The following is a 27,923-nucleotide window of genomic DNA, read 5'->3' as shown; positions in this document are numbered from 1 at the left end:
CTCCATCGCTGCTGCCTGCACCCCTCCAGCCCCGGCAGCCTGGAGTGGGCACCGTCTCTTTGAGTCCCCAGAGAGCCACACCTGGCCAGGAATGACCCCCATGCAGCCCAGGAGCAGCTGAGGAGTTCATGACCATCTTTATTGGAGGCAAGGCCACAGCACCCGGGTGTACACGGCAAGACATGCTACGGACACCGACCAGGGGACACACACACAGGGACTGGGCTCAGCCCCCTGGGGCTCCCCAGCTCCCAGGGCTCCCCCAGGGCAGCAGGGGCTTCTCTGGGGGTTTGGTTCCACCCCACGTGCTTGGGAGCTGGGTTGAACTGGGAGGCACTGGGGAACAGGGGGGTCAAGGCCTCGAGTGCCCCTCTGCCGCATGGCTTCATGCTCCTGCAGCCAGGGACAGCTGGGCTGCACTGCCAGCCCCTGGGGCTCCCTCCTGGGCTCAGGACCTTTGCACCATCAGGCTAAGGAGGTGGGGACTGGCAGGCCTGTTGGACCATGCCTTTGGCAGTGAGGGAGCAGATGGAGCTGGGGCAGGGATCACGTCCCTGGCCACCAGAGGGGACCTCTGGGTTGGAGCCTGGCAGAGTGCTGCTGGTGTGTCACCGTCCCACTGGCCCAGAGTGGTGGCCCTGGGCTCCCCGTGCCCTGCAGGACGTGGCTGAGCGTTCAGCCCTGGATTCCAGCTGCTCTGCCCTGGCACTGCCAGCCCCAAGGGTGGCAGTCACAGGCACAGTGCCCTCCTGCTGCCCCAGACAGCACAGCACAGCAGAGCCCCCAGTGCTGCTCTTTGCCCAGAGCCCAGCAAACTGTGACGGGGGCAAGGAGCAGGAAACCACAGCTGACTGCCCATGCACTGCTGGCTCCCTATCTGGGACAAAACCCTGCCTTGAGGCTGGGTGGGCAGGGAAATAGAACCAAACCTGTTGACCTGGTGTGCTGCCATCCCACAGATTGTCACCCTCCTGCTGGCAGAGCTCTGGAGATGGCTGAGGTGGTTTTGTCACCCTCCCCAAGTGTGGGGCTGCGAGGCACTGCTGCCCTTGGCAGTGCACTGGGGAGGTGGAGGCAGCTGGGCTTTGTTTGGCCTTGCTCCATCTGCTTTCACCTGGCTACTCATAAACAGCTGCCCAGGGGGACAAGGAGGAGGAGGAGGAGGAGGAGGAGGAGGGTGGATTGATGCACTGTGGTGACGCCTGCCTGTGTCACAGGTCACCAGCAGGTCCCTTCCAGCCACTCTGGACCAGTGATGGCAGCACCCTCTGCCAGAGAATGCTGCTGAACGGGGCCCTGCAGCATCAGAGGGGCTGAGTGGGCACTGGGGAGGACAGGGGGACTTGTCCCAGCCCTGTGGCAGGGACACTGTGGGGACAAGCAGGAATTTTCCTGCCTGCAGTGACACCCACGGGGCACTCCAGCAGCCCGAGGGAGCTGCCTGGGGGCAGGTTTAATTCAGGATGTGGCTGTATCCTGCATGCAGGCCTGCTGCTGGAGGCACTGGGTGACTGCAGAAGCAACCAGCAGCCCTTGCCCTTGGCCCCTGGGAGTGCATTCAGACCACCACAAACTCCTTGCATTCATCTGCCTTTTGGTCCCTGTGCATTCTGGAGAGAAACTGCACCCCCTGCTCTGCCCGTCCATGGGGGATGCCACCAACACCAGCCTGTGCATCCCAGTGGGCCCCAGCTGGCAGCATCTGTGAGGCTTCCTGGGTTTGGAGAGGGCTGTGGGAGAGCTGGCCCTACAGAAAGGGAGGTGCAGCCACCCTGCCCCGCTCCCTGCAGCCCAGGGAGAGCACCAGCCTGGCACAGCACACTGGGGGATTGTAAAAGGTGCTGGGGACACCTTCAAGTGAGAAGAGTTTCTGGATGTCTGTCCCCAGGGCCTCCAGCCCCCAGGACAGGCTGGCAGGATTTAGGAGAGAGGAAAAGTCCATGTGGAAGGAGGATATGCCATGGAGGACAGCCAGCAGAGAGGGGAGGTTGTGTCTGTGTCCAATCTGGGCTCCTAAAAAGGCGACCCCCAGAGTCCCTTTTTTGTCCAAAGTTTGCTAAATAAATAGATAAATACGATCACAAAGCCCAGAGCTGGGGCTGCTTCCCCAAAATCCCTTTTTTTGCCATTTCCCTGTAAAAACACAGTCTCCTCTCATCCACCCCTGGCTTGTCCCTGTTTACTGTCTGTCCCCAGCCTGTCCCCCCGGGCTGGCAGCAATGGTTCTTTGCATCTCTCTCAAACCCCACAGCCCAGAGGTGAGTGCCTGAGGTGGCTCCTCTGGGCTAAAGAAATAAATAATCCCTCCCATTGCAAGGACTGGGGGACAGAAAGCCACTGCAGGGAGACATCAAGTGGTCTTCAGGAGGAGGATAAATAAATAAGTGGAGCTCAGTGCTGCCTCAGGAGCACATTCACTGGCAGCTTGGCTGGAGGGAATTTAAATAAAGGGAGGAAAAAAACCAAAATCCCAGTCCTAGTGCTGCTCCAGCAAATGTGCTCACTGCTCCAGCCTGCCTTCTCCCCCTTCTTCCATCCCAGCTTGAGAGGATGCTTCTGGTGATCAGGAAGGAGCCTACAAGACCTTCCCAGGATAAATAACCCCCAGGTGCCTGGGATGCTGAGTGCTCCAGGCTGTGGATCCTTGGGTGATGCTTTAATCCCGAGTTCGGTTCCTCCTCCTCAGGAAAAAGAAGCTGCTCTTCTGGGGGGGGCCCAGCAGCATGGGCACCTGGCTTTTATGGGTAATTTTGACCTAAAAAGAAGCAGAAAACCCAGCTCAGTAAGAGGGTCCTGAGCCCTCCCAGGCACCCTCAGCCCCAAGACCCTCAGGAGTGACCCCATGAAGCTGGGAGCAGCTCAGCACCGGGGTGAAGAGCTCTGGAATCACATCCAGGTCCTGCTGAGATGGGAAGAGGAAGAGGAGAAATAGCAGGGGACCCTGCTGCAGCTCCCCCAGGGAGGAATGCTGCTGTGCCCCTGCAGCAAGAAATGGCTGGGTCATGAGTGCAGGGCACGGAGCCACAGCTCAGCTCATCCTGCCCATCCCCACACCCTGTCATCCCTGCTGCCCATCCCCATGTCCTGCCACCCCTGCTGCCCATCTCACACTCTGCCAGCTCCCTCTGCCCCATCCCCACACCCTCCCAGCCCTTGCTGCCCATCCCACACTCTGCCAGCCCCTCCTGCCCATTCCCACACCCTGCCACCCCCTCTGCCCCATCCCCATGTCCTGTCACCCCCTCTGCCCCATCCCCATGTCCTGCCTCCCCCTCTGCCCCATCCCCACCCCCTGCAGCCCCTGCCCCTCCCTGGGCACTCACGGTGCAGGAGGGCTGCATCCAGGGCTCCCCATCCACCTGCATGGGCAGCAGCTTGGACGTCCTGCAAGGCACAAAGAAGGGAAGGCCGTGACACGGGTGTCAGGTTGCGGTGACACGCGTGTCAGGTTGCGGTGACACGGGTGTCAGGTTGCGGTGAGAAGGGGACCGGTACCTGATGATGACGGAGGAGCACTGGGCCAGCCTCTTCCCCGCGCTCTTCAGCCCCGTGTAGATCTGCCCCATTTCCATGGCGCCTTCCAGCCCCACCACCTCCAGGAGGTGATCGCTGAGGTCTGCAGGACAGAGGGATCTGAGCTGCTCCCCCCATGCCCAGGAATCCCTCTCCTCCTGCCCTCACTGGGAACCTCAGGGCCAGCACAGCAGGGCTGCTGGCTGTCCTGGTGGCACTGAGGGGATTTATCCTGATGTGCTCAGTGTCCCAAGACCACCAAGCTGGGTGTTTCCAGCACTGCTAGCCAAAATCTTTGGAGCAAAAGTCTGAAACAGCACCTGAGCCTGCAAGGTGCCAGCCCAGATCCCACCAGCCCTTGCACTGTTTGTTTGCAGTGATGAAAGGATGGCACCCCTTGCCTGGCTGCCCTGGGGTGCTGCAGCTCCCCAGAAGCCAGCACATGGTACAGAATGTCTGGTCATATCCCAGGGGATGGCCTCTGGGCCACCAGCAAGGACACCTGACCATGGCACAGCTCTCTGTGCTTTCACACCCACCCCTGTGAGCCCTGAGGAATTCTCTGAGCCTCCCATGCCCTCTGACCCCACAGGAGTGGGGATGTCCCCAACCCTGCTGTCCCCTGCAGCCCCTTTGGCTTGCCCTGTATCCCATTCCCTGCTGCCACTGGCTCAGGCAGCCAGGGACAGTGACAGTCAGGGATGTGACACTGCTGTTCTGGGGGGCTGATTCCCACCCCAGCCCCAGGCTGTGGGAGCTGGTGGGTGGAAAACCCAGGTACTCTGTGGATTTTGCTGGGTTCTACCCCTCTACTCCCAGTGCCCCTGTGCTGACCCCACCCTCCCCTGGTGCCCCCCACTCACCTTGCACGCAGAACTTCAGCTCCTTGGCATCGGTGACCACCGTGCCTGGCACCTTCTCTGGCACCTTCTTGCCCAGCCTGTTGTAGCCACGCTGCTTCTTGGTCTCTCCCCAGAGGTTGGAGCCCCCGTACATGCTGGGGATGTTGAGCACAGCAATGCCCTCCAGGGATGTGGTGCTCAGGTCCAGCAGGGTCCCATCACACTGCCAGGGACATGGGGGGAGTGTCAGGGGGGAGCTGTGCCCACCACGTGGAGCCCCCTCCTCTCCCTGCCACAGACACGTGGCTCCCTGAGCACAGAGTGACACTGGGGGGTCTCCAGGGGACACTGCCAGCTCCAGAGTGGCTGGGGCTGGAGATGCAAATGCCCCCCCTCGCTTTTTCCTAGAGTTATTGTCAACTCCTTGTGCTGCTCTCCCCTCTGCTCCCATAGGAGTTTTACCACAGGTCCAAAATGGCAGTTCCAAAAAGGGAATTCCTGGGGGAGGACATAAAACCTTGGCTAGACTCGGGGCTGTCACCCAAAATGGGAGGCAACAGCACCTTGACCTTAAAGCAAGTTCCACCCAAGGAGCTCCAGCACCTGCCTTCCCCCCTCCCTATCCAAACTGACTCCAAAGGGCTGGAAAGTTTGGCTGCCCAAAACGTAGCTCAAACTGGTTTGTCTTCAAGTGCCATTTGGAAAAGAGAAATAAGGCTGGAAGGAAATTAGGGGAAGGTGTCAGAGGGAAAAACATCAGGTTTTGGAGAGCAAACCCCAGCACACAGAACTGGCATCCCAGACTTTGCTGTCATGCAGCAGGGCTGAAAATTCCCTGTGAAAGTTAAAATATCCATTGCCTGTAGCTTTCCCCACAGAACTGAAAGCACCAGCCATGGAAATGCATTTCCTAACTTCAGCTCTTCTCACACCACCCAGACATGGATCCCCTTCCTAAACACCTCTGGTGAAAGCAGCCACTTTTCCATCCAGCTTGCATTTCTATAAAGCATTCCTATTTTCCTTGAGGCATCTGCTCTTCACCTGCCACTCTGTGCCTCAGCAAATCCCAGCACAGCTTTTCCCTTGCATTTTGGTGAGGCAAAGGCACCTCTGCCCTCACTTCTCGAGCTGAGAGGAACGAAATGGGCTGAGAAGCCCCTTCTGCTGCTCCAGTTCTGGGTGTTTTCCTTGAACAAAGGTCTAGAGTTTATTTTTCCCACCCCTTTGGCCATTGCTGAGGACACCAACCCCACGTGTGAGGAGCTGGGTGCTCACACCTCGATGTGTCAGATCCTTCCTGCCTCCCCTGGTGCTGCGGGATCTTATTTTTAGAACAGCAAAAAAAGCAGGAATCTTCTGGTTTGGGAGGGAAAAGCTGTCTCTCCAAGGATTGGAAAGGATGTTAATCCCTTAGTTCTCAATACAATGTAATGACAGTGTGATTTGGAGGGAGAGAAAAGACCTCAGTGCTCTGAGCAGTGGCTCCCAATGGGATGGGGTGGGATGGATGGGGTGGGAAGAAATGGATGGGATGGGGTGAGATGGGATGGAGGGCAATGGGATGAGATGGATGGGATGGGGTGGGGTGGAATGGATGGGGTGGGATGGGAAGAAATGGATGGGATGGGGTGGGATGGGGTGGGATGGGAAGAAATGGATGGGATGGGGTGGGGTGGGATAGGAAGAAATGGATGGGATGGGGTGGGGTGGGGTGGAATGACTGGGGTGGGATGGGAGGGGATGGGATGGGATGGGGTGGGATGGGAAGAAATGGATGGTATGGGGTGGGATGAGGTGGGATGGGGTAGGATGGGGTAGGATGGATGGGGTGGGAGCTGGCTGCCAGGAGTGCACCATGCTAGGATGCTGCAGCAGGAGCCAGTTCCTGCCCAGGGCCGCCCACGCCTGCCCAGAGCTGCTGGCAGGAGGGATTCTGGATTCTGGATTCTCCCTGCAGAGCCCTCCCTGCTCCTGCTCCTGCCAGGGAGCCACAATGGGCCCTTTGAGCTGGGGCAGCTGACGGCAGCGAGGCTGGAAGGAGAAATTTGCAGCTGGGGGAAAAAGCAAATTCATTTCCAGGAGTTGTAGGGGGAAGGAGTGCCAATTTCCAAAACAAAACTGCTATTTCTCTGCGAGGCTGACAGTTGCCTGGGAGCTGGAGGGAGGACAGGCGGCTGCTTTCAACTCCAAACGCGGTGGGATTAACACTTTCCTGGCCGTGGGCTCGGCTGCTGGGGATGCACACTTGGTGGGGAGCACCCTGAGAAGGAACAGGGGGGGCACCTCGTGCCCATCTCCAGCAGCACTCAACTCCACAAACATGGATTTTATCCACCCTGGGACAGTGCAGCACGGATGGGGAAGGGGGTGAGATGGTTGTGATGCTGGTTCTGCCCCTTCCCACAAGTTTGCAAGGGTGCAGCTACCCACCCCAGGTTTTGGGAAGGGAGGAAACTCCCTGGATAGAAACAGGCACCGAAATCCCTCTGCCCATGGGCACACCCTGCAGGGCCAGCTCTGCTCTGTGCCCACCACCAGCACCCTGCACCCACCCCCTGCTCTGACTCCCACCACCTCTTGCAGGTGCTATTTTCTCCCCTCACCCTCCAGCCCAAGTTATAAAAGGGTGGATTATCCAGAGATAGGGAGAGATGGAAGTTTACAGCCCAAATCCCCAGCACAGAGAAGTGACAGCACTCTTAGCAACCACGGGCCCTCCTCCCAGCTCTAATTAAAGGCTGTTTCCATGTCATCCAATGAGGGCTGGGAGCAGTGCAGAATTTACAGGGAGAATGTTCCAGGCATGCTCTCAAATACAGCTGGAAGTGGGGAATACAGGATTATTCTTCTGCCCACAGCTGGCTGGCTTTGTAGCAAGGGCTGTGTGGTGGAATAAGGGGTCCTGCCCAGCCACCAGGCAGTGAGGGGTCAAAGTGCTGGCACCCTCTCCTCAAAGAGCTGAGGGATCCACGGGCAATGGCTCCAAAAAGCCTTTGTGCCATGGCTAGAGCCAGGGACCACGCCAGGACACCCACCTCAACCTCAACATAGTCATGGAGCTTCTTGCAGGTGGCTGCAAAGGTCTCTGATGTCCCAAATTCAAAGTACCACAGCTTGTTCTTCATCCTGGGGCACAGAGACATGTCAGTGTCCCACTTGGAAGCAGCACCCTACCCCAGCCTGCAGCAGGATGGGCTGCCAGGGACTGTCTGGAGCTGCTGTGATGGGGACATGAGCCATGGATGAGGACACAAGCCACTGTGCAGAGGGACCACCAGCAGGCTGGCCCTGGGGAGCTGAGTGGTGGGACCAGGGTGTGCCTGGGGGCTGTCACAGGGTGGCTCTGACACCCATCAGAGGGGGAGGACGGGGGTGCTGGCTGCTCCCCAGACATGGGATGTGCTGTCAGAGCACAGGGCACCCTGTGGAGGGGATGTCCCACACCTCAGCAGCTCCTGCACCCCGCTGAGCAGCCCCAACCTTGGCTCAGTCCCTGCATCAGCTGCTGAGCCAGGCTTGGAGGGGGAGCTGGGAGAGGCTGTAATCCAAGAGGAGCTAACTTGAGGGCAGAGCCAGACATTTTGGTCCACTCAGGGATTTTTCTAGCAGGTATTTCCAAACCTGGGACGGGGGCTGTGGCTCCTGCTGCCACCTCCCCATTTCCTGAGCACAGCAGGAACGAGCTGTGACCTGCTGCCTGCCCTGCCCTCCCTGCCTGGCCTGCTCCTGCCTGTCCTGGAATTCCATACTAATTATAAAGCATGAATGAACCCACCTGGGGGTGTGGCTGAGTTTCAGCAGCCTGCCACACTGGACAGGGCTTGAAGGAGCATCCCAAACCCGCACCATGCCCGCCTGGTGCCTGTCCTCTAAGGCTGGCCAAACACCAAACCCTCCTGGATGCTGCATGGGGCGCTGGGTCCCCCCCCCCCCCAGCTCTCAGGGGTCCTTGGGGAGCCCTCACCTGCTGTTGAACTTCTCAGGGTGCTTTTCTCTCATGATGTGGAAGCGGTGGGCGATGGAGGCATCCTGTGGGGGGCACAGAGACATCAGAGGCACAGAAACAGAAGCAGAACCCACACCCTGTGCCCCATGGGCATGAGCCAGGGCAGGGCTGCTCAGCTCTTCATGCTTGCCACTGGGCCCTGTGGCACAGTGCCACGGTGTCACTGAGGATGACATTGATGGCCCAGGGTGATGGAGGGACCCTCAGCCAGGCTCTTCCCAAAGCTTCTTAGGTGGGACCTAATTAGTGCACTTGGCCTCCTTCCCTCATCACTGCATGGAGGGGATGATGAGAGGGGAGGGAAGGCAACCAGTGGAGCAGTGGGGCTCTGGGGACACCCCAAGGGCCTGCACCCTGACAGCTCCCCTGGATGGCAGCTCTCCTGAAACTCATCACCGTGTGCAAAGACAGGAGCTGTCACTAAATGCCACCTGCACTAGCAGGAGCCAGTGTGAGCCCAGAAGCATCCTGCAGTGCTGCAGGGGAGTGACCCCTGCCATGGTGGCAGCCCTGGCACTGGACAAAATTGCTGCAAGCCCTTGGGAAGAGAAGGGCTTTTCCCAAAACACTCCTGCTCTCAGGACTGACGCCCCCATGGCACAGGGCTGCCATCCTCCCCAGGCTCCCTGACCTCTCCAGGTCAGGAAAATGTGGGGGAACATGGGTCCAAACACCAAATCAAGGCTTTGCTGATGTCTTGGCAGGTGGGGTGTCCTTGTCTTTGGCACCCCAAACTTCCCTGAATCCTGCTCCTTTCACACTCATTCTTGCAACATTCCTGCTGGGAAGACAGAGATCCCATGCCTGCTTATGTGTCTTGGGGCTGCCTTTACAAATGGCAATAAAGCCAGAAAAAAAACCAAAACCAGGATGTCACAGACATATTTTCTGAAAAGTCCTTTCATTGGGATCTTTTCTCCTGAGAAGCTGGGAAGCTTCAGCTTCCCCATGTTTTGCTGCTTTGGAATGTGATTTGGAGAATTGTTTACCCAGCATGTGAAATTGTTTTTACTTGATGACCAATGACAGCCACCTGTGTCGAGGCTGTGAGCACTCACAAGATTTTATTATCCTTCTGGTCTTTTCTGTTCTAGACTTCTGATGAAATCTTTTCTTCTATTCTTTCAGCAGAGCTTTAGTATGTAATTTTCTTTTAATATAATATAGATCATAAGATAATAAATCATCTTTCTGAAACATGGGGTCAAGAGTCTCATCTCTTCCCATGTCAGGATCCTGCAAATTCAACCCCAGGAGCTGGAGGGAGGTTGGGAGAGTGAGCAAGGAGCAACAGGGAGGGAGAAACCAACTCCTGCCCCATGGAACTCACCACCCCAATGGAGAAGTAGTTGTTGATGATGGTGGATGGGACAGGATCCCCGTTGGCCTCCCTGTCAGTGGGAATGATGTCGATGTGCCAGCGGTCCAGCATCACCTCCGTGCTGTGCTCTATGTCCTTCAGCACCTTCATCAGGTTTCCTCCTTCATAGCCTGCAAGGGAAAGAGGATGAAGGAGGGGAGCACAGGCAGGTGCCAAGCACTTGGGGGTGCTGCTATGGCACATCCTTGCAGCAGTGGCAGAGATTTTGGCTCAGGGCAGGGCTCTCCAAATGGAAAAGCTTGGGCAGGACCCAGCTATGGAGGGCTCAGAAAGCAGCAGCTGCTCTTTTTGGAAGGAGTTAGGGGCACCAGGCTTAGATGCAGCTCTGAACCTCATCCCAGGAGCCCGGCAGCCCTCCCTCCCGTGGGGATGGCCCCGCTGAAGCGTTTCCAAGGGCTGGCCACGCCCTGGGCGGTGCTCGCCCATCCTCACCTCCTCCCCAGCGCAGGCACCGAGCGAGGTCATTGCCGGTCCCCAGGGGCAGGACGGCCACCGGGGGGTGCTTCACCAGGTTCGCCTTATCTGCAGTGCGAGAGAAGAGAGGTTTGGGGCTGACAAGGCTCATTCCCTGCTCCTCTCCGTGCCCCTCCTCAGACAGCAGCCTGGAGGGATGCTGCTGGCAGGGTCACTGTGAAAAATGCGTGGTTTATGGTTGGCTTTTCGCAGATATTAAAGTGAATGTTCTATGTGTTGTGTTAGAAAGTGATGCTGTGTTACTGCTCTTATGTAGTGCGTTAAATATAGTTTTAGGTTATAACATAAGGTTAAAATAGAAACTATGCTAGGTAGGATACTTTTTTTCTGAAGAAAGGACTTGCATTGAGACAGCAGCCACAGGACACCTGAATCTTTCAGAGAAAAAGAATTCATTGCTCCATTATCAGGAGAAATGAACTTCTTCCTGCCTTGCTCAGGCAGGGTGACACTGTTAGGATTCAGAGGAAGAAGTTGACACTGCCCAGACAGAATCCTGTGTTTGAGTGGAATTTATGCATCACATATGAGGTGTATGAATATTCAATGGGCTATTGCTTTTAAGGGTTAATCCTCTGTTAATGTGTGTCCTTTTTCAGGCTTATGCTGCCCAGAAAAGGTACCTGCACTGTCTGCAACTCTTTGTTTCCATTGTCTCATATTGTCCTAATCCAAACTGTCCAAATTATTATTACCCTAATTATATTACTATTTTTTAACCATTTTATCACTATTAAACTTTTAAAAATTTAAAAACAAGTGATTGGCCTTTTTCACCATCACCACCCCACTTTCCCTGGGGGAATATGGGGAATCTGTGGCACAGCACCAAGGATGCAGGTGGATGATGCTCTGCAGGAGCACAGCTGTGCTCACTCACCTATGCAGTCCAGGATCCAACCCACGGTGCCATCCCCTCCACAGGCCAGCACACGGAAATCCGGGGTGTCCCGAAAGAAGTTCAGCCTGGGGAAAGCCAGGAGAGACAATGGTGGGATGTGGGAGAGCAGGGCCCCGTGGGAGGGGGCAGAGGATTGAGAGGAACGGCAGATTTGTCTTTACAAACAAGCTGTGGGTCTGCTGGTAGAGAAAACTAGCTCTGGGAGAGAAAAGAAACAACGGGAAGGCTTGCACTGATTGAGGAATGGAAAAAGAGATTTGCTTATACAAATAAACTTTAGGTTTGCTGATAAATGAAATGAGACATTGAGAGAAGAAAGAAACAATGGGGAAGGAAAAATCCCTAAATTCTGTAGGAATGAAAAATTAAAAGGGAGGGTTATACATTAGAGGGAAATCTTTGGTATCAGGCATTTTGGGAAGTCTGTACCTCTCAAGTACCTCCGCCAAGGGGGAAAGAGAGAGGGAAATGTGGGAAATTGGGATTAAAAGGAGGCTGCATCCTCCAAAAATTGGAGAGATCCCAGGGGAATGCCCCATGGCCTCTCCCTTTATTGGAATAAAGGCAGAAAGGACTCCTCTGTCTCCTTTTTGGACATCAGCCTCTGGTGTTTGTGGATTAATTTCCCTACCAGGATCACCTGCAGCAGCTCCTTACCCTGGCGTGGGCCCGCCACGGTCCAGGTTGTACACTTGGCGTGGGTTGAGCAGGTAGTGAAACTTCCGGAGCACCCTGGGAGGAGAGAGGTGTCAGGGATGCCACTGCAATCTATGTGTTATTAGAAAATAATTAGTGCTAAAGGAAATTAAAAACCACAGCGTTTTGTGCACTAAAACCAGTGCCGGGCAACAAGCAGTAAAGAGCTAAGGGATAAGGATGGAAATTCAAACACCAGGAGATGAGAGATGCATATTTCAAGGGATTTTTTTCCATCTGACAGCACTCCAGCAGGAGGCATTTGACAGGCATCATCAGAAGTTTATCCCAGAAAGTTTTCACCGGACAGGATTCCAGCAATTATCCACCGGTTCTGGGAAACGTGGCAGCAAGAAAGAAAAACTACAATAATATGCTAATTTATGCTAAAGAGAAGCCCCTTCCAGAGCCCAAAGGACTGTATAAAATGAAAAATGACATAAGAAATGACATTTGGACACCCACTTTGGGGGGACTTTGGTGTGATAGAAGCCACATCCTGGCTTTCCCCAATTCGGATCGCCTGGCTCAGAGTGGAAATTGCTTGTGGCTTTTTCCAAAAGTACACCTTTATTACTTAATAAATCTCCTTGATTATTAAATTGGAGAATTCATTTATAACACCATGAAGGTGATTCCCACACCAGGAGGGATGCCCAGCAGCCCTGGGGGGAGGCTGTTCCCAGGCAGGAGCCCACCTACCGCTCCCCTTGCCTTCCTCCACTCTTGGGGTTCACAAACACGAGCAGCGGGTGGGTCCCGGGCTGAGGGCTGATCTGGGGGGGCAGAAAAGGCACCTGTGAATTCCTCACCTGTGCAGCTTTCAGTGGAAAACTGCAGCACCTGGAACCTACCTGCAGCCCTTGCCCATCCACTGTGGTGGAGTTGAACTTGAAGGCCTGGCTGTCCTCGGGGCTGGTGCTGGCAGGGGAGTCGCTCTCGGAGCGCCGGCAGTGGGACTGCCTGTCCTTTGGGAACCAAGGTGTGGGTGCCCACCCTGCCCACGAGGCAGTGCCAGCAGCCAGGGGAGGCACAGCAGCCTCAGCAGGGCCCCTGTCACTGGCAGCGAAGAGGGGGACACTCACCAGGACAAGGGGGGACTCACCAGGACAAAGCGGGGGGACTCACCAGGACAAGGGGGGGCACTTTACCAGGACAAAGGGAGGCACTTACCAGGACAACTGGGCAGATGTAGGATGGGAGCAAGATGTGGTCCCGCAGCGGGCCCCCATCACACTCTGGCTTCACATGGGAGGCACACTTGTTGTGGAGCTGCAGGGGTGGGAGGAAGGGATGTGGAGCAGAGGACACCTGCCCTCCCCTGAGCAGGAGCCCAGAGCTGGCCATGCAGGCACTGAGGGTGTGCCCCAGCCCCGGGCACTCACCGTGATCTGGCACCAGACACAGTGCAGGCCAGTGATGCCCTGGTAGCACTTGATGCTCTTGTGACACCTGTCACACTTGGCAGGCGAGTTGCCCTCGATCCAGGTGTGCTGCATCACCTGCAAGGCACGGGGACATGGTGGCACAGCACCCACTGACCCACAGGCACCTCCTTCCTGCTAGGGGTGTCCATCAGGATTTTGGGAGCTTGTCCTGCAGGTATGCTGCTGATGCAATCCTGCCTCTCTGCAGAGCCACGGCAAATCTTGGAGCTGGGGGTTGTGTGGGTGCCTGGGGACTGGGGATGGGGTGCATCCTGCAAGGCTCTGGATGCTGGGAATGCCCATGAGCTGCTGCCCAGGATGTGAGGGGCAAAACCCAGGGGAAGAAGCCATTGGGAAGCAGAGCAGGAGACCAGGACACCCAGTGGCTCAGAAATGCACCAGCTGCCTACTCACACTTGTGTTTTTCTTGGATTTAACGTAGGTGCTGATGCAGGAAGCGATGTCTTTGGACACACACCTCTCGTGGACCGTGTACTTGCAGACTGGTGAGAGACAAAAATCATAAAGCCACAGAACCATTCAGGTTTGAAAAGCCCTGTAAAAATTCAGGTTTGAAAAGCCCCGTAACACCCTTCAGTCCAGCTGTTACCCCAACACCACCAGGGCACCACCACCCCAAGTACCACCAAGAAGATGGCCAGCATCCCTCCCCAGCATGGCAGCTTCCCTCTCCCCACTCAGCCTGCAGCACCCACGGGACTCAGCACGAGCAGGGACCAATCCTCCCTCCCCAGGGCACCACTGGCAGTGGCAGGAGCCATCAGACTGGGAGAGCAGTGCTCTGGCCAGGACTCACAGGAGCAGCAGAGGCCCTGCTTGCGGACCCCCAGCAGCATGGTGCGGCAGAAGTTGCAGTAGGCAGGTTTCTTGAAGTGCTTCAGCCTCCAGGCATGCTGCCCATCATCTTTCACGTTCTGCAGGGCAGGGGAGGGGAGGGTGGAGGTCACTCCCCTGCTGTCAAGAATCCCGACACCCTCAGCCTGTCATTTAAATCAGCTTTTCCTGCCTTAAAAACCCCACGGTGTTTCTGGGAGTTGGCAGGATCGTGGGCTCTCCCTGTTTTCCTTCTCTCGTGGTGCTCCCCAGAGCATCCCTGCCACTGCATCCCCCTGGGCACGTCCAGCTCCAGCTCCCACAGACCCTTGGCACAGCCCAGCCACAGGGAAGATCTTGGCAGCTGATGGGAAGGTCACATTTGGGGCCAAGCCACCACGGCCACCACGGGGTGACAAAAGCACAAACCCCTCCATCTGGGGCCAGGCATGAGTGCTTTGCAGGAGCCAGCTGAAATTCCCTGCTGTCTTGATTTTTTCTGCCAGAAAGCCTGGCCCCCACCCCACCTCTCACCCATGAGTAAAATCATCTTTCCCTGCAATTTATTACCTGATGATCAGGGGTGCACTTGAAAGAAATGAAGGCCAAAAGGATGAAAAAACAAGACAGAGAAACAAAGGGGGTCCCAACAACCCCACCTTTGCTCTTTAAGCCCCACCCTACAAGAGGAGATGCCATTTTAGGTAACTAAAATGCAGGAGGGATGCTCCTGGCAGAGGGGCCCTTCCTCAGGTGGTGGGGGCAGCTGTGACTGTGACCTTCTTATTTTAGGTTTTGATTAAATGCTGATCCAAGTGGAGTGCACTGCCATAGCAAGGAGCAAGCCCAGCCTCAAAAATGAACTTGGAAAGATTTGGGGGGTGAAGGGGGCAGGGTGGGGGTGTCAGCAGGGGCTGGGGGCCAGAGTGGGGCTGTGTGGTGCTCTATGAGTGCGTGGTGGGCTGCTGGGGGTAGGCTGGACCAGGTGTGCTCAGGGACACTCACTGTCTCCATGCCCAGGAGGACCAGCAAGGGGATGGTGGTCATGCCACCCCGGATCCACTCCTCCAGCGTCACAGTCCCATCGTGGTTGTAGTCGATCTCCTCCATCATCGCCTTCAGGATCTGGAGGAGGGCACAAAATGTGGTGTGTGGGACAGTGATGCCAGCCAGGGCTGTGGCTGAGAGCCCCTGCAGCTGCCCCTGGTGCCTCCAGCCCCAGCACTCACAGGCTTCAGCTCGGTGGAGTCCCACTCCAGGTACTCAGCCACGTGCACCATCTGGTTGATGATCCGATCCAGCTCCTAAGCACACACACAGAGCAGTGCCCAGGCTTAGGGATGGCTCCAGGCTCCAGCAGAGTGTCCAGCTCCAAGCCCCCAAGGTCTACATCCCCACATGCCCAAGGCTACCCCAGCCCCACCCACACAGGAGGGGCAGCAAACCCCAATCCTCAGTGGGTGCTCCTTCTTTTTTCAGAGCCTTCTGCCCTGCAAGAAAACCTGTAAAGGATTTTCCCTGGGAAAAACTATTCTGATAATCCAGATCTTATTTGCAGCAGGTTTCGAGGAGAAAACATCATAGGAGAAGGAGCTGTGCATGATTTTTTCCTTCCCTGAAGCACCATGACCTGATGCAGTGCTACAATCCTTGGTGGGTGGATTTTTTCCGAGCTCCTGCTGGATGCACCAGAGCTGCCATGCGATCCCCAGCTCTGCAGCCCAGCTGCTGCTTTCCTCCTCCCTCCCCGTATCCCAGCCCCATTGTGGAGCCCCTCAGCAGTGTCCTGCAGGTCCCCAGCCCCCTGAGCAGCTCCTGCTCTCTGTCCCAAGGGAAGGCTCACCGAGCTGTCCAGGAGGCCGTTCCCATCGGTGTCGTAGAGGCGGAACATAACTGCAGGGAGGAGAGAAGCTGCTGAGAACTGGAGCCCAGCCCCAGGGCACCCAGGAGCTTCAGGGTGGGAGCAGCACTGTGCTGGCTCAGCCAGGCTGAGATGTGACCCCAGGGCTGTGGAGAATCAAGCCCCCTTGGGCAGACACTGTGCCAAGCACGCCCTGCATGTCCCTGCCCCAGTGCAGGTGGCTGCTGGCACATCCTGGCAGGGCCACTCGTCCCACAGGCTGCCCTGGGCTGCTCACTGGTATCTCCAGGAGGTGCCAGGAGGGAGAAATAGAAATGTATTCATGGAATCACAGAATCATTTAGGTTGGAAAAGCCCAAAAAGGTCATCAAGTCCAACCATTAACCAGCACTGAGACAGAAATGTCCCACATCTCCATGGCTTTGAAATACCTCCAGGGATGGTGACTTCACCACTGCCTGTTGCAGGGCTTGACTTCACTTTTGGGGAAGAAATTTTCCTGAGTATCCAATCTGAACCTCCCCTAGTGTAGCTTGTGGCCATTCCTTCTTGTCCTGTCACTGGATTTGTCCATGCAAACTTCCACACAAGTAGTAAAGGAGCAGAAGGGGATGCTGAGGGGTTTTCCCAAGTGGACAGGAGCAGCCAGGCCCCCCTGCAGGTGACACCCTGAGCCCCTGGTCCCCCTGCCCACAGCGTGAGCCCAGGGTGACACTTACACTCCAGCTTGTCCTCTGCTCGTCCCCTCTCCAGCAGGGACAGGTAGCAGACAATGTCCTTCAGGTGCACCACCTGGGCCACGGGGGTGGGAGGAGGAGGAGGGGTGGCCTTCAGGGAGCTGGAGCCTTTCCGCAGGCTGAAGGGCAGCCTCTTCTCCAGGCTCCTTGTGCCTGCGGGCAGGGACAGAGGCCACACACAGGGATGACATTGGAGCAGGGATTGTCACCAGGTGGGACATAGGAACTCTGTGGCAGGGAGCCTTTTGGCATGGGACTGAGTGACAGCACAGGGACAGGGCTGGGACACAGAGGGGACACAGAAATGGGCATGAAAAGGGCACTTGGGGCTGGTGCCACCAAGGCTCAGGGCTGGGCAGTGCCACTCAGTCCTTGGGGTGCAGACTCCTGTGGCATTCACATTCTCTGAAATAATCCCTTCACCCAGGATTCTTCTCCTGGGAAGCTGAGAAGCCTCAGAGAAAAGGAAAACAATTATCTCATTTGCTTCTCCTGTGTTTTGCTGCTTTGGAATGTGTTTGGAGATTGTTCACCCACAGGTGATTGTTCCATTGCATTCTGCTGGGAGTTGTTTTCACTCTTTGGCCAGTCAGGGCCAAGCTGTGTCAGGGCTCTGGAGAGAGTCAGGAGTTTTCATTATTATCTTTTAGCCTTCTGTAAGTATCTTTGCTGTATTCTTTAGTATAGTTTAGTTTAGCATTCTTTAATATAATATAGTATCATGAAATAATAAATGAGCTTTCTGAGAACATGGAGTCAGATCCATCATTCCTTCCTCCCTGCCACAGGGGTCCCTGCTAATACAGCAGACTGCCAAATCCCATCACTGCAGCTATGGGATGGGCAGCTGGAGAAATGATTCCTGCTGGGAACAAGCATCCACCCAGAGGGAGGGAGGGAGGGAGAAGCTCAGTGGGCAGCAAGGCAGCTTGCCAGGGTGCCAGCACAGCCCACGCTCCCAGATGCCCGTGCCAAGAGCAGGAGGGATGCTCCTGGCAGAGGGGGGCTGGGGCAAGGGGCAGCTGTGACTCACTGCCCATTTCCCCCTCCACACAAGATGCTGCCTAGGGCTAATTAAGACTTTGCCTGATGGGGGCTCTATGGATCTGTAACTTAAGTTTGCCAGGATGCCAGGAACCCAGTGAGTTTGGGAGCTCACTGCCACCACGCTGGGGACTCAACCAGGAGCTGGGGAGGGCTTGTCCCTTGTCACTGCCCCAGTCTCTCTGTGGAGCCCCAGCCAAGCTCACCTGGTGACTGAGGGTTGAGCAGAGACCCGGAGGAGACCTTGGAAGAGCCCGAGGAGTTGTGAGCAGAAGTGGTGCCAGCGGTGGATTTCTGGGAGGATGATCTGGACCAGCTGGGGGAGGCATTGGGGATGGATGCCAGGGTGAGGGATGCTGGCTGGGGCTCAGCTGAGTTGCTGTGGCAGCCCTTGGGCTCGGGAGTGTGTCGGCCCAGAGCACTCCGAAGGGTTTTCCCATTGATCCCTGCAAGCAGACATGCCCAAGGGCAGTGTGACACCAGGGTGTCCATGTCCCTTCCTCCAGGAGCTGGTGCTGGGTGCTTGCCCTGGCTCCTCTCTGCTAGCCCCGTGCCACTCTGCCCTGGCATCCCAGCCCCAGGGCTCTCTGAGGGGCACCACAGGCAGCCCCTCACCCTCCTGCCTGGCCCAGCAGTGTCACATCCCCGGGTGACAGCCACCACAGTGCCCAGAGCAGGCAGGGAGGATGTGCTCCTCCATCACCAGCCAGAGCTGGAGACGTGCTCCCTTTCCCTTTGCAATTTATAGTCCTTTCAGCAGATGTCTCCACCAGCCACTAATCCTCCCTCTGGGGGAGGCAGAGCTGGGTGCCTGGCACACACAGCCTGCTCTGGGTGCAGGGTGGCTGCTGGCACCTGTGACAGAGGCACAGGCCACCTCAGCCTGCACAGAGATGCTGACAGAGTGATTTGGGCTCTGGAAGTGCAGAGGAAAGGGCAGGTGCCATTGCATCCTGGAGAAATCCCTCCCTGCAGCAGCACAGAGCCTTGGCAGCCCACCTGACAGATGGGGTTGTCTGTATATGTCTATATGCCACAGGAAAAAAAATAAATCTCTGTTCTCAAAACCCCTCAACCCCAAGAAATAAATTTTAAAAAAACCTAGTGTCCCAAAAATAAAAAACTGTACTTTTTTAAAACTAAGCAAAACATCTTTAAAAGAAAAACCCTAAAAGCAGCCCTAGTCCATGTACAGTAGTAAAAACACTAAACATAAAATAGTCAGAATAGCAAATATTCTCCAAACATTGCCACGTGTAACATAAAACCACAAAAAGTTTCAACTGTGTTTCCTAAAAGAGCCTATAGTACAAAAAAACTCCTCTCCTCTTAATAAACTAAAAGTCAATTATCTAAAAAGGCAATTACCTAAAAAGTAGTAATGAACTGAGTCAATTCATATTTTCATAAAAGCAGTAACATTACACTAACATTGGCACCTTCAGGTGCCACCCCTTGAGGTGCCACCGCCAACCTTCCCTCCTGTGGCAGCGTGGGAGTGTGGCACGGTGCCCCAGTGCCCAGCTGGGTGGCAGGGCTGGCTCACCCAGGCTGCTGTGCTGGGACACTCCAGGGCTCTGCTGCTGGCTCTCGGGGGAGGCTGGGCAGATCTTACGCTTGAAGGAAGTGAAGAGGTGCTGGCAAAGCTCCTCAGGCACATCAGCCTCCAGGTAGGTCTTCATGAAGAGGCAGAAGCCCTCGTAGTCGATGGGCTGGGGAGCAGACAGAGGAGGAAGAGGAGGAGGATGGAGGTGCCCCAGATCACCATGAGGGTGCCAGTGGGGCTGCATGCCCTGGACCCCCCTCCTCACTGGGAACAGCAGCTGTAGAGCCCTCCCCAAAACTGCTGCTTTCCCAAATCCCAGTGGCTGGGGTAACCTGGAGGGACCCAGAGCCAGCCTGGCTGAGCCAGGTGACAGCAGGAGCTGGGGGAGTGGCAGGAAAGGGCAGAGCAGTGGGACTTGCCAGCCCAGCCCCATGGGGACTCTGTGCCAGCCCTCCTGAGGACTCTGTGCCCCCTCCTTCCCTGCTGGGCACTGCCATTGTGTGACTTCTCAATGGCTTTTGTGGCTCCAGCTGGAGCGAGGCTCCTGTGGTGCCCTGGAATGACAAGGTACCTTTGTGCACGTCCAGCCCACTGATTTTTCTCATTTTGCCTCGATTCCAGTGATTACAGCCCCACAGAAGGCTCTGTCCTGCTGGCACACCTACAGGTCCCTCTGAAAGCACCACTGGGAAAAAATAATCCCAACCTTCTTTGGAGGAGAGCAAGAGGGCACAGAGCTGTGTCATCCCCATGCTGGCCAAGTCATTTGCTTTGAGGGGAGAGGAAATCCCTCCCAGATTGTGCCTGGCAAGGCAATGCCCCAAAAAGCTCTCAGCAGGCTGGGCTGGGCTGGGGTGGCCATGCAGCCAGCACGGTCTGGGGATGGCTGGGAATCAAGTCCTGGGAGCAAAACCACTGGGAGAGCTGGGGGCCAGCAGCCAGCCCTGCCTTCTCCTGGCTGCTCCCAGCTGGGGGAGCTGGGCTGGGGGAGCTGCAGGGGGCTGGGGGCTGCCAGCAGCACGGGGGGACAGCGGCGGGCACGCGGCCGTACCTGTTCGGGGTTGTACCTCGAGAGGACACCGTCCCCGTGGAACTCCTCCAGAACATCCTTCAGCTTCTTGGTGGAGTCTGGGGACACAAAAGCACCTTGCTGAGCATGGCCCCGCTGGGCTGCCTCTGTTATCCACCAGCAGGGTGCTGCAGAGGGGTTTAGGTGCTGGGTGGATAACTTCTGGATCCTTCCGTGCCCGGAAGAGGCCAGCCATGCCCTGCTTCCCCTTCCACCTTCAGAGGGCAGGGCAGATATGGAAAGCTGGCCTGGGAGCTTTACATACACAGAGAACTTCCTCCTGCCAGTATGAAAATAAACACAGGCCCAGAGCAAAGCAAGGAAGGCGTGGACACTCCAGTCCCAGCTGCTCTGGTGTGCCAAGCACACCCTGCATGTCCCTGCCCCAGTGCAGGTGGCTGCTGGCACATCCTGGCAGGGCCACTCGTCCCACAGGCTGCCTTGGGCTGCTCACTGGTATCTCCAGGAGGTGCCAGGAGGGAGAAATAGAAATGTATTCATGGAATCACAGAATCATTTAGGTTGGAAAAGCCCACAAAGGTCATCAAGTCCAACCATTAACCAGCACTGAGACAGAAATGTCCCACATCTCCATGGCTTTGAAATACCTCCAGGGATGGTGACTTCACCACTGCCTGTTGCAGGGCTTGACTATCCTTTTAGAAAAGAAATTTTCCTGAGTATCCAATCTGAACCTTCCCTAGTGTAGCTTGTGGCCATTCCTTCTTGTCCTGTCACTGGATTTGTCCATGCAAACTTCCACCCTGGCTGAGTGTCCTTAAGGCTGGAGTGTTTGGAGGGACATTCATCATTTCAAGACAGGAAAAAAAAAAGGGAAAAGCAGAAAAAATGATCAAGGTGAGTGAACATTCAGCCCTCACCTTCACACACTTCCCTGGGAATGTGCATTTAAAAGGTTCCCAGACACACCAGCCTTGTTAATTACTGGGAAATCCTCTCTCCAGTTGAGGGCTCTGCTGGCTCTGATCCCCCCAGCCCTCTGCTGGGCACAGAACTTGGCACTGGACCACAGCTGTCTGGGATGTCTGGAGCAGTCAAGGAGAGGGATCCTGGCCCTCCTCAGAGGACCCCAAATCCCATTCCCCAACCCAGTGCTGAGCCATCCTACAGGGGAGAAGGCAGCTGCCCCTGCTGCAGCCTTGCTGGCCACACTTTGGTTAATGAAACTAAAAGATGCCACCAGGGTTCCGAGTCCAGCATTACAGAGGGTGTTTTATGGTCTGGGACTCAGGAAAGCAAAGGCCATCATCCTCCAGAGAGGCAGAATGAGATGCAGAGAGGGACACTGCACACACACAGCTCTGCCTGCAGCCCTGCCTGAGCCTCTGGCTGGTGGGCAGGAGCACCACTTGGAAAAAATAATCCCAACCTTCTTGGGAGGAGAGCAAGAGGGCACAGAGCTGTTCCATCCCCATGCTGGCCAAGTCATTTGCTTTTAGAGGGAGAGCAAATCCTTCCCAGATTGTGTCTGGCAAGGCAATGCCCCAAAAAGCTCTCAGCAGGGTGGGGTGGGATGGCCATGAGGAACTTGTCCCCAGCCTCACCCTTCTGATAGACAGCCTCAGAGAGCTCACCAGGTCCCCTCTGGCTCTCAGTCATCTCCCACCCAGCCTGCTCACCCCAAGGTGAGCCAATTCTGCAGAGCAGCACCCTTGTGATTTCACACCCCTTCTCCCTTCACCCTGTGGTTTTCCTGCCCTACCCTGCCCTGCTCTCAGCACCTTCACGAGCTGCACTGCTTCTCCATCCACTGCTGTAAAAAGCACGCCCACGCTCCAGCTCTGGGGCATGCAGGACCTCAAGGACCTGGTTTTGGACCTCTGGCCTTCACCCAGGCTCTGTCTGCAGCTTCCCCCAGCTCCAGGACCCCTTTGGTGCTGCTGCACATCTCCTTTCCACAGCAGGAGCTGCAGCAGAGCATTGCTCTGCAAAAGCACTAAGGAAAATTACTGCAGAGGGCTGGCAGCCCAAAGCATGCCGTGGAGCAGCTCTGGTGTTTGGGAAAAGCCAGGCTGCTTTTCCTGCTTGGCATTTCACTCTGCTCAGAACGTGGGAGCTGCCGCCTTCAGACGGACTGAGCCCAGCTCACGTGTCCAGCCCCCAAAGCTCAGCTCAATCCTCCCAGCCAGGCAGGCACAGGGACCACAGCCAGCCAGGGTGAGGGGTCAGGGGCTTCCCAAAAATCTAAGGGATCGCCTAGTTTTCCAGGAGGACACTAAGGAAAGGTAGGACACCAGTCCAGCACAGATCAGCATCACTGGGTACTCACAGTCTGTGTACTGCTGGAGCTGGGCAAACTCGGTGGGGCTGAGCGAGATCCACGTGCCATCACTCATCTTTGGGCAGCAGGGACACTGCAGGGGCCACCAGCCACTGCCTCAGTGCCAGCCTCAGTGCCACAGGTCCCAGCAGAGCTCGGTCACATCAGCAGGGTGAGGGGCAGGGCTGGCTCTGGGGCTGCTGGCATCATCCTGCTGAGCCTGGGAGAAGCCAGCCCCAGAGCTTCAGGGCACCTGGTCAGCCTGGAGGGGACAGAGAGAGAGGAGGGGTCAGCAGGAGGCAGAGACAGGGTCCTGCTGTCCCTGGGGACAGTCACCTTCAGTAGTGTGAGCTAGGAAATGGGGTGCCAGGGTGCAAACACTGCAGATGTGGGGGATCTGAACTCCAGGGAATGGGGAGCAGAGCGTGTGAACTGCAGGGAAATGGGGGTGAGCACAAGGAGGAGCACAGGGCACCTCACTGGTGAGCATTCTCAGGTGTCCTCTTGGTGTCCTCTGCCAGAAAGCCAGCCTGGTGCCACCCAGACACCCCAGAGCCACAACTCTGACTGGCCAGAGGATGTGGCTGACAGAAGCCAAGGAAATTCCTTGGGCAAGGAAAGGAACTTGTCACCCCCAGCATTTCCCAGGGGAACCCAGCAAGGGGAGCAGAAGGAAGGGCACGATTATTTAAAGATGATGCAAAAATTGGAGGCAGGGAATACAAACTTCCAGTGTACTCCTGCACCTTTGAAGCTGGTGCTTACTTCCAGAAAATCATTGTAAATCTACAGTGGCACAGAAAAACCCTGACTAAAACTCCAGCCCACCCATTTATAGGTTTCACAATTTATTGGTCTTTTTCATTTAACCAAATTGCTCATCAGGCAAAGGGCAGCATTTGGAGGAGGTGGTTGCTCTCCAAGGAGTTTGATCCCCATTTTAGGGCTGTTTCCCTGCTAAATGTTGGCTCCCACTTTCCACCAGCCTAAGCTGACAGACTGGAGAAAGCAGAGCAAGGATGAGCTGGGAAAGATCACAGGACTTGGGATGATGCTTGGGGAGCACCCACATCCCCCAGCTGGCTGCACCTCTCCATTCACAGAAAAACACCTTTGATTAAGATGAGCAAGTAATTCTGGGGAGCCCTCAGGTCCCCAGGGAATGTCCCTAGGGACATTCACATATGGGGGTGCACCAGGAGCAGTCACTTCACCCCCCATCCTCAGGACTTTGCCCACATTTCTGTACCAGTGCTATTCTGGCTCTATATTCAGATGCTGAAAATGTTCCAGGGCAAGAGATGGTCCCAGGGGCAAAGCCTGGTGTTGGCAGAGGAAGGAGCAAACCCTCTTTGGGGCTGTGGGGAGGATGGAGACCCCTGAGGGCTGCCTGGATGGAAAACCAAGGGGTTTTCCAGCTGCAAGGAGTGGCTGCACACAGAGAGGAGCCCACCAAAGCCTGGCCACACGTCTGCTAGGGTTCAATGGCACAACCCTCCTTAGTCCTGTTCAGTCCTTTCCTCCCAGGAGGACAAAGTCACTGGGCTCTTGTTCCACCCCTCCATGGCCTGGGACTTCTTGGCTGCCCCTGAGGCAGCCTGGAGGGCTCTGGGCCTTGGGGACTCTTCCTGCCCAGGGAGCAGTGCCCTCACTGCCCTGCCCTGGGGCATTCCTGGTGGGATAATATTCAACCCTGGGAAAAATCTCACCTTCCCACCCTCACTGGGGCCCTGCAGCCCCATGGCAACTCGCCTGCAAGCTGAGACTACCCCAGCTTGTCCTGGCAGCCCTGTGCCACCAGCTGGGGACAGGCTGGACACAGCAGTGCTATGGCTAGGGAAGAACTTCCCAATGTCTTCCCACATTGGCTTTGGCTTTGTGGGGATCTTCATCTTGCTGAAAGCACCAGCAAGAAGGCGGTGTTTGCTCCCATCCTGGATGATGGGTTTGTCCCAAAGTACCTCTGAGGCTGGTCCAGAAGAGTTTAGCCTGTGAGAAATGCCCAGAAACACACACAGACTTCACATTTCCTGTTCTGTTTGATTTGATCAGAACCTCTTTTTTGTCCTGAACTTGAGAGGCTGAGAGTGCAGAACTAGCTAGAAGAAAAGGCAAAGGAGGGGACCTGGCTGGCTCCAGCTCCCTGGAGGAGTCTGAGGGCACTGAGGGCAGCAAAAACATCCCTGGCTTCTTTTAATGGTGGGTGATGGGGTAGCACAGAGCTCCAGAGGGAAAGCAAAGCAGAGCTAATTGGGCCATCCCAAGGGGCTTTCCCCCAGCAATTGCTGGAATAACAAATGCCACTCCTGGCACGTCAGCCTCGGATTTCAGGAAGGGCAGGAAAAAGCCTCCTCAGGAATCCAGCTGCTCCTCGTTGGGCCGCCCTCTGAATTGTCAGCGGCAAATTATGTTCTATTAAATCAAATTTGCCTCTCTCTAAAAATAGCTCCCTACTAGTGTTACAAATAACACCGGATTACCCTGCCTGGAGGCGCTCACCGGGCATGGTGTGGCGTGACTCAGGGTGGGGGAGGATGGACAGGGGGACCCTGGGGGCTCCCAAACCTCCCTGGGGGAATGAGCTGGGCTGGAGCTGCATGGAACATCCTGCCAGCAGCAGCCATGGAAGAGGAGCTGTTGGGAGCAAGGATGGGTGCAGCTCCGTGGGAGCCAGGGTGCAGCCATGTAGGGCCTGAAATGCATCAAGGAGGGAAATGAAATGCCTGCAGTGAGCCCCCAGTGGGAAGTGGAGCCTGGACACGAGGCAGGACCAAGCCACAGTCCGTGTCCCTAAGAAAGGGCTGTCTGTGGGCATTCGGGGATGGGGAATCCCAGAGGCAGCAGTGGGATGGCAGAGGAGCTGATTTCCCAGCCAGACATCCCTGTCTGGAGCCTCCTCACCAGCCACCAGGTGCTGCTGAGGATGGAGGACCCAGCTGCTCATCCCACAGCACAGTGCTCTGGTGTCACCGTGGCACTGGGAGACCTTGTTCCACTGCCACCCACCTGGCCCCCCAGGGCCACAGCTGCTGATGGGGACCCACGCTGGGGCACAGAATCACAAACAGAGGGCTGGCAGCTTCCAGGGGCTGGCAGAGCCTCCAGCCTCCCATCAGCTTCACAGGAAATGCATGGATGGGGCAGCAGCACCGGCCCTGTAGGAGATTTCTGCTCCAGACACCTTTGGGAAGGAAAACCATGGGATCCTTGAGCTGCAGGAGGTGTCAGGAGGAGGCAACACTCCTGCTGAGCTCACACACACCCGTGCAGAGGCTGTGGCTCCCTGGCAGCAGAGGGATCCAGCAGGGAATGATGCTGGGCTCGTCCCTGCTTCCCTGCCCGGGCTTGCAGAAGCCACAGTCACGTGCCACATCTCCTGGGGCACCAGCGTGGCAGGTCCCTGCAGGAATGGCATTTTCCAGGCTTCCCCCACCATCTTTTGGAAAGATCAGCCTATTTTTGTGGTGGATGGGGAGAGGCCCCTGAGGCGGTGGGTGGAGTATAAATCCCTCCTGTCCCACTGCAGCAAACAAACCCCAACCAAGTCACGCTCAAACTATTTTCTGCAGCCACAGGAGAAGGCACTTTTCTGCATTTTGCCAGCCCAGGAGGACACTCAGGATCAGGTTTTTCCATTCTCCAAACCTGTTGCTGTCTACCCATTCCCCTGACCCTTTGAGCAACACCCACACAGAGCAAGTCCAAGTGTCTCACACCAGCTTTGCTTTGGAGACCGAGCACCCTCGTGGCACCTGGGTGATAAAAGGTGCTGGCAGGGGTGCCTAGAGCATCCAGGCACCTAGAGCATCCAGGAGAGGTGGGTGGTTGTGGCCAGCCCTCCTGCCCCAGGGCTGGGCTGTGGCTGTACCAGCTCCCAGCTGGGTGCTGGGAAAACTTGGCTCAACCTTGTGGCAGCACAGCCTCCCTTGGAACTCACCCACCACCAGGGCCAGGACAGCTCAGCTCATACCCCAGAGACACCAACAACTTCCTGACTTTCCCCTTGGACCTGCAGCTCCCACTCAAACCACACCTTGTCTCATGGAAAAGCCCTTTCCCACTCCAGACAGGGCAGCAAATGCTGGGCCTGCAGCATTTGGAAGGACTGGGATCCACCCCAGGATCCCAACTCCATCACCTTGCACATGTAAGCCCAGGACTTCAGGACACCTGCAAACCTGTCAGACGGAAGCCCTGGCTCTCTCTCCCTGCAGGAATCCTGTGGCCACGAGTCCCGTGGCTTATAGCCACACCTTGTGCAGGATAATGCTGCTTCCTGGTAGCTTTGAAAGGCATTCTCCCCTTTCATCCCCCAACACAACCTGCAGAACAAGTCACATCCAGCCCCCTTCCACGGGCCAGCCACACCAGCACCGCCTCAGCCCTCCCAAAGTCCTCCAAAGCCAACGGCCCTGGCAATTTTTACTTAACAAGAAAGACACTAACGAGCTTTTCCAGCCTGGCAACACACAGGAACAGCTGGACTGGGCTGTTCAGCCCAGCCAAAGCACGGGTGGTTTTATAGCCAGGCTGAGAACCAACACACTCTGAGACACCAGTGAAGGTGGTGTAGGGGGCTGTAGGGTGGTGTAGCCCGCTGGGCTGCTTTAGGGGCTGGTTGCCATCCTCCCCACCCTGCGGACAAGGGTACGCTGCCCTCTCTCCACCCTTCGGGAAGCTTTCCTCAGGAGCGGAGCCACACGCCGGGGAATCCCGATTCCCCAAGCCCAGCGCCGGCACCGCTCCCAAAACCGCGGGGGAAGGGGGTCGGGGCTGGCCCGGGGGAGGGTCGGGGACTCCGAGGGCAGCAGACGGGACCGACGTGCGCTGCCGAGCCGCTTCCGCGTGGAGTGGGGGATCCCGAGCGGATCGGGGGGTTTGCCCACGACTGAAAGGGGTGAGCCCACAGGCATCGCCGCCTCCCCGCGCAGCCCCGCGTCCCCCCGCCGCTGTCCCCTTACTTGGCGGCGGCAGCGCGGTGCCATCGGCGGGACCGGCGGGGCGCTCCGGCGGCGGCGGCGGCTCCGGGTCGGGCGATGCTCGGGAGGGTTGCTCAGCCCGGCGGTTCCGGGACCAGCGGTACCGGGCAGCCCTGCTCAGCCCGGCGGTTCCGGGGCTGGCGATGCCCAGGAGGGTTGCTCAGCCCGGCGGTTCCGGAGCTGGCGGTGTCGGGCAGTGTTGCTCAGCCCGGCGGTTCCGGGTCGGGCGATGCTCAGGAGGGTCGCTCAGCCCGGCGGTTCCGGGGCTGGCGGTGCCTCGCAGCGCTGCTCAGCCCGGCGCTCCCGGGGCGGGGATGGAGATGCGAACG

At 56.7% G+C, this 27,923-nt stretch overlaps 1 protein-coding gene across 4 annotated transcripts; it reads right to left on the bottom strand.

Annotated features, from left to right (window-relative positions):
• Positions 1-118: 118 nt before the first annotated feature.
• Positions 119-27,923, bottom strand: LOC103815508 (diacylglycerol kinase gamma). Of its 4 annotated transcripts, XM_018913186.3 has the most exons (25): positions 27,577-27,922; positions 22,625-22,877; positions 20,317-20,393; positions 19,266-19,431; positions 17,926-18,165; positions 16,658-16,828; positions 15,921-15,970; positions 15,307-15,381; positions 15,083-15,202; positions 14,061-14,178; positions 13,658-13,746; positions 13,202-13,318; positions 12,990-13,088; positions 12,671-12,784; positions 12,519-12,592; positions 11,778-11,852; positions 11,100-11,185; positions 10,178-10,267; positions 9,695-9,855; positions 8,323-8,387; positions 7,394-7,484; positions 4,377-4,578; positions 3,496-3,616; positions 3,324-3,384; positions 119-2,755 (listed from the first exon to the last, which is right to left on the bottom strand). In XM_018913186.3, exons 2-25 carry the CDS (start codon positions 22,689-22,691, stop codon positions 2,657-2,659), a joined length of 2,628 nt encoding a protein of 875 aa, XP_018768731.1. In that variant the 5' UTR covers positions 22,692-22,877; positions 27,577-27,922; the 3' UTR covers positions 119-2,656. The 4 variants fall into 4 exon arrangements, with proteins under 4 accessions (XP_018768731.1, XP_050833937.1, XP_030082926.1 ...); XM_050977980.1 differs by lacking the exon at positions 16,658-16,828 and having other exon boundaries at positions 27,577-27,923; XM_030227066.2 differs by lacking the exons at positions 13,658-13,746; positions 14,061-14,178; positions 15,083-15,202; ... (6 more) ...; positions 22,625-22,877; positions 27,577-27,922 and having other exon boundaries at positions 12,671-12,779.

Source organism: Serinus canaria, chromosome 9, assembly GCF_022539315.1.
Source record: "Serinus canaria isolate serCan28SL12 chromosome 9, serCan2020, whole genome shotgun sequence".
In the NCBI taxonomy this organism is placed as follows: Eukaryota; Metazoa; Chordata; class Aves; order Passeriformes; family Fringillidae; genus Serinus; species Serinus canaria.
The sequence above is the reverse complement of the archived record's forward strand: the minus strand, read 5'-3'. Positions and strand labels throughout refer to the sequence as shown.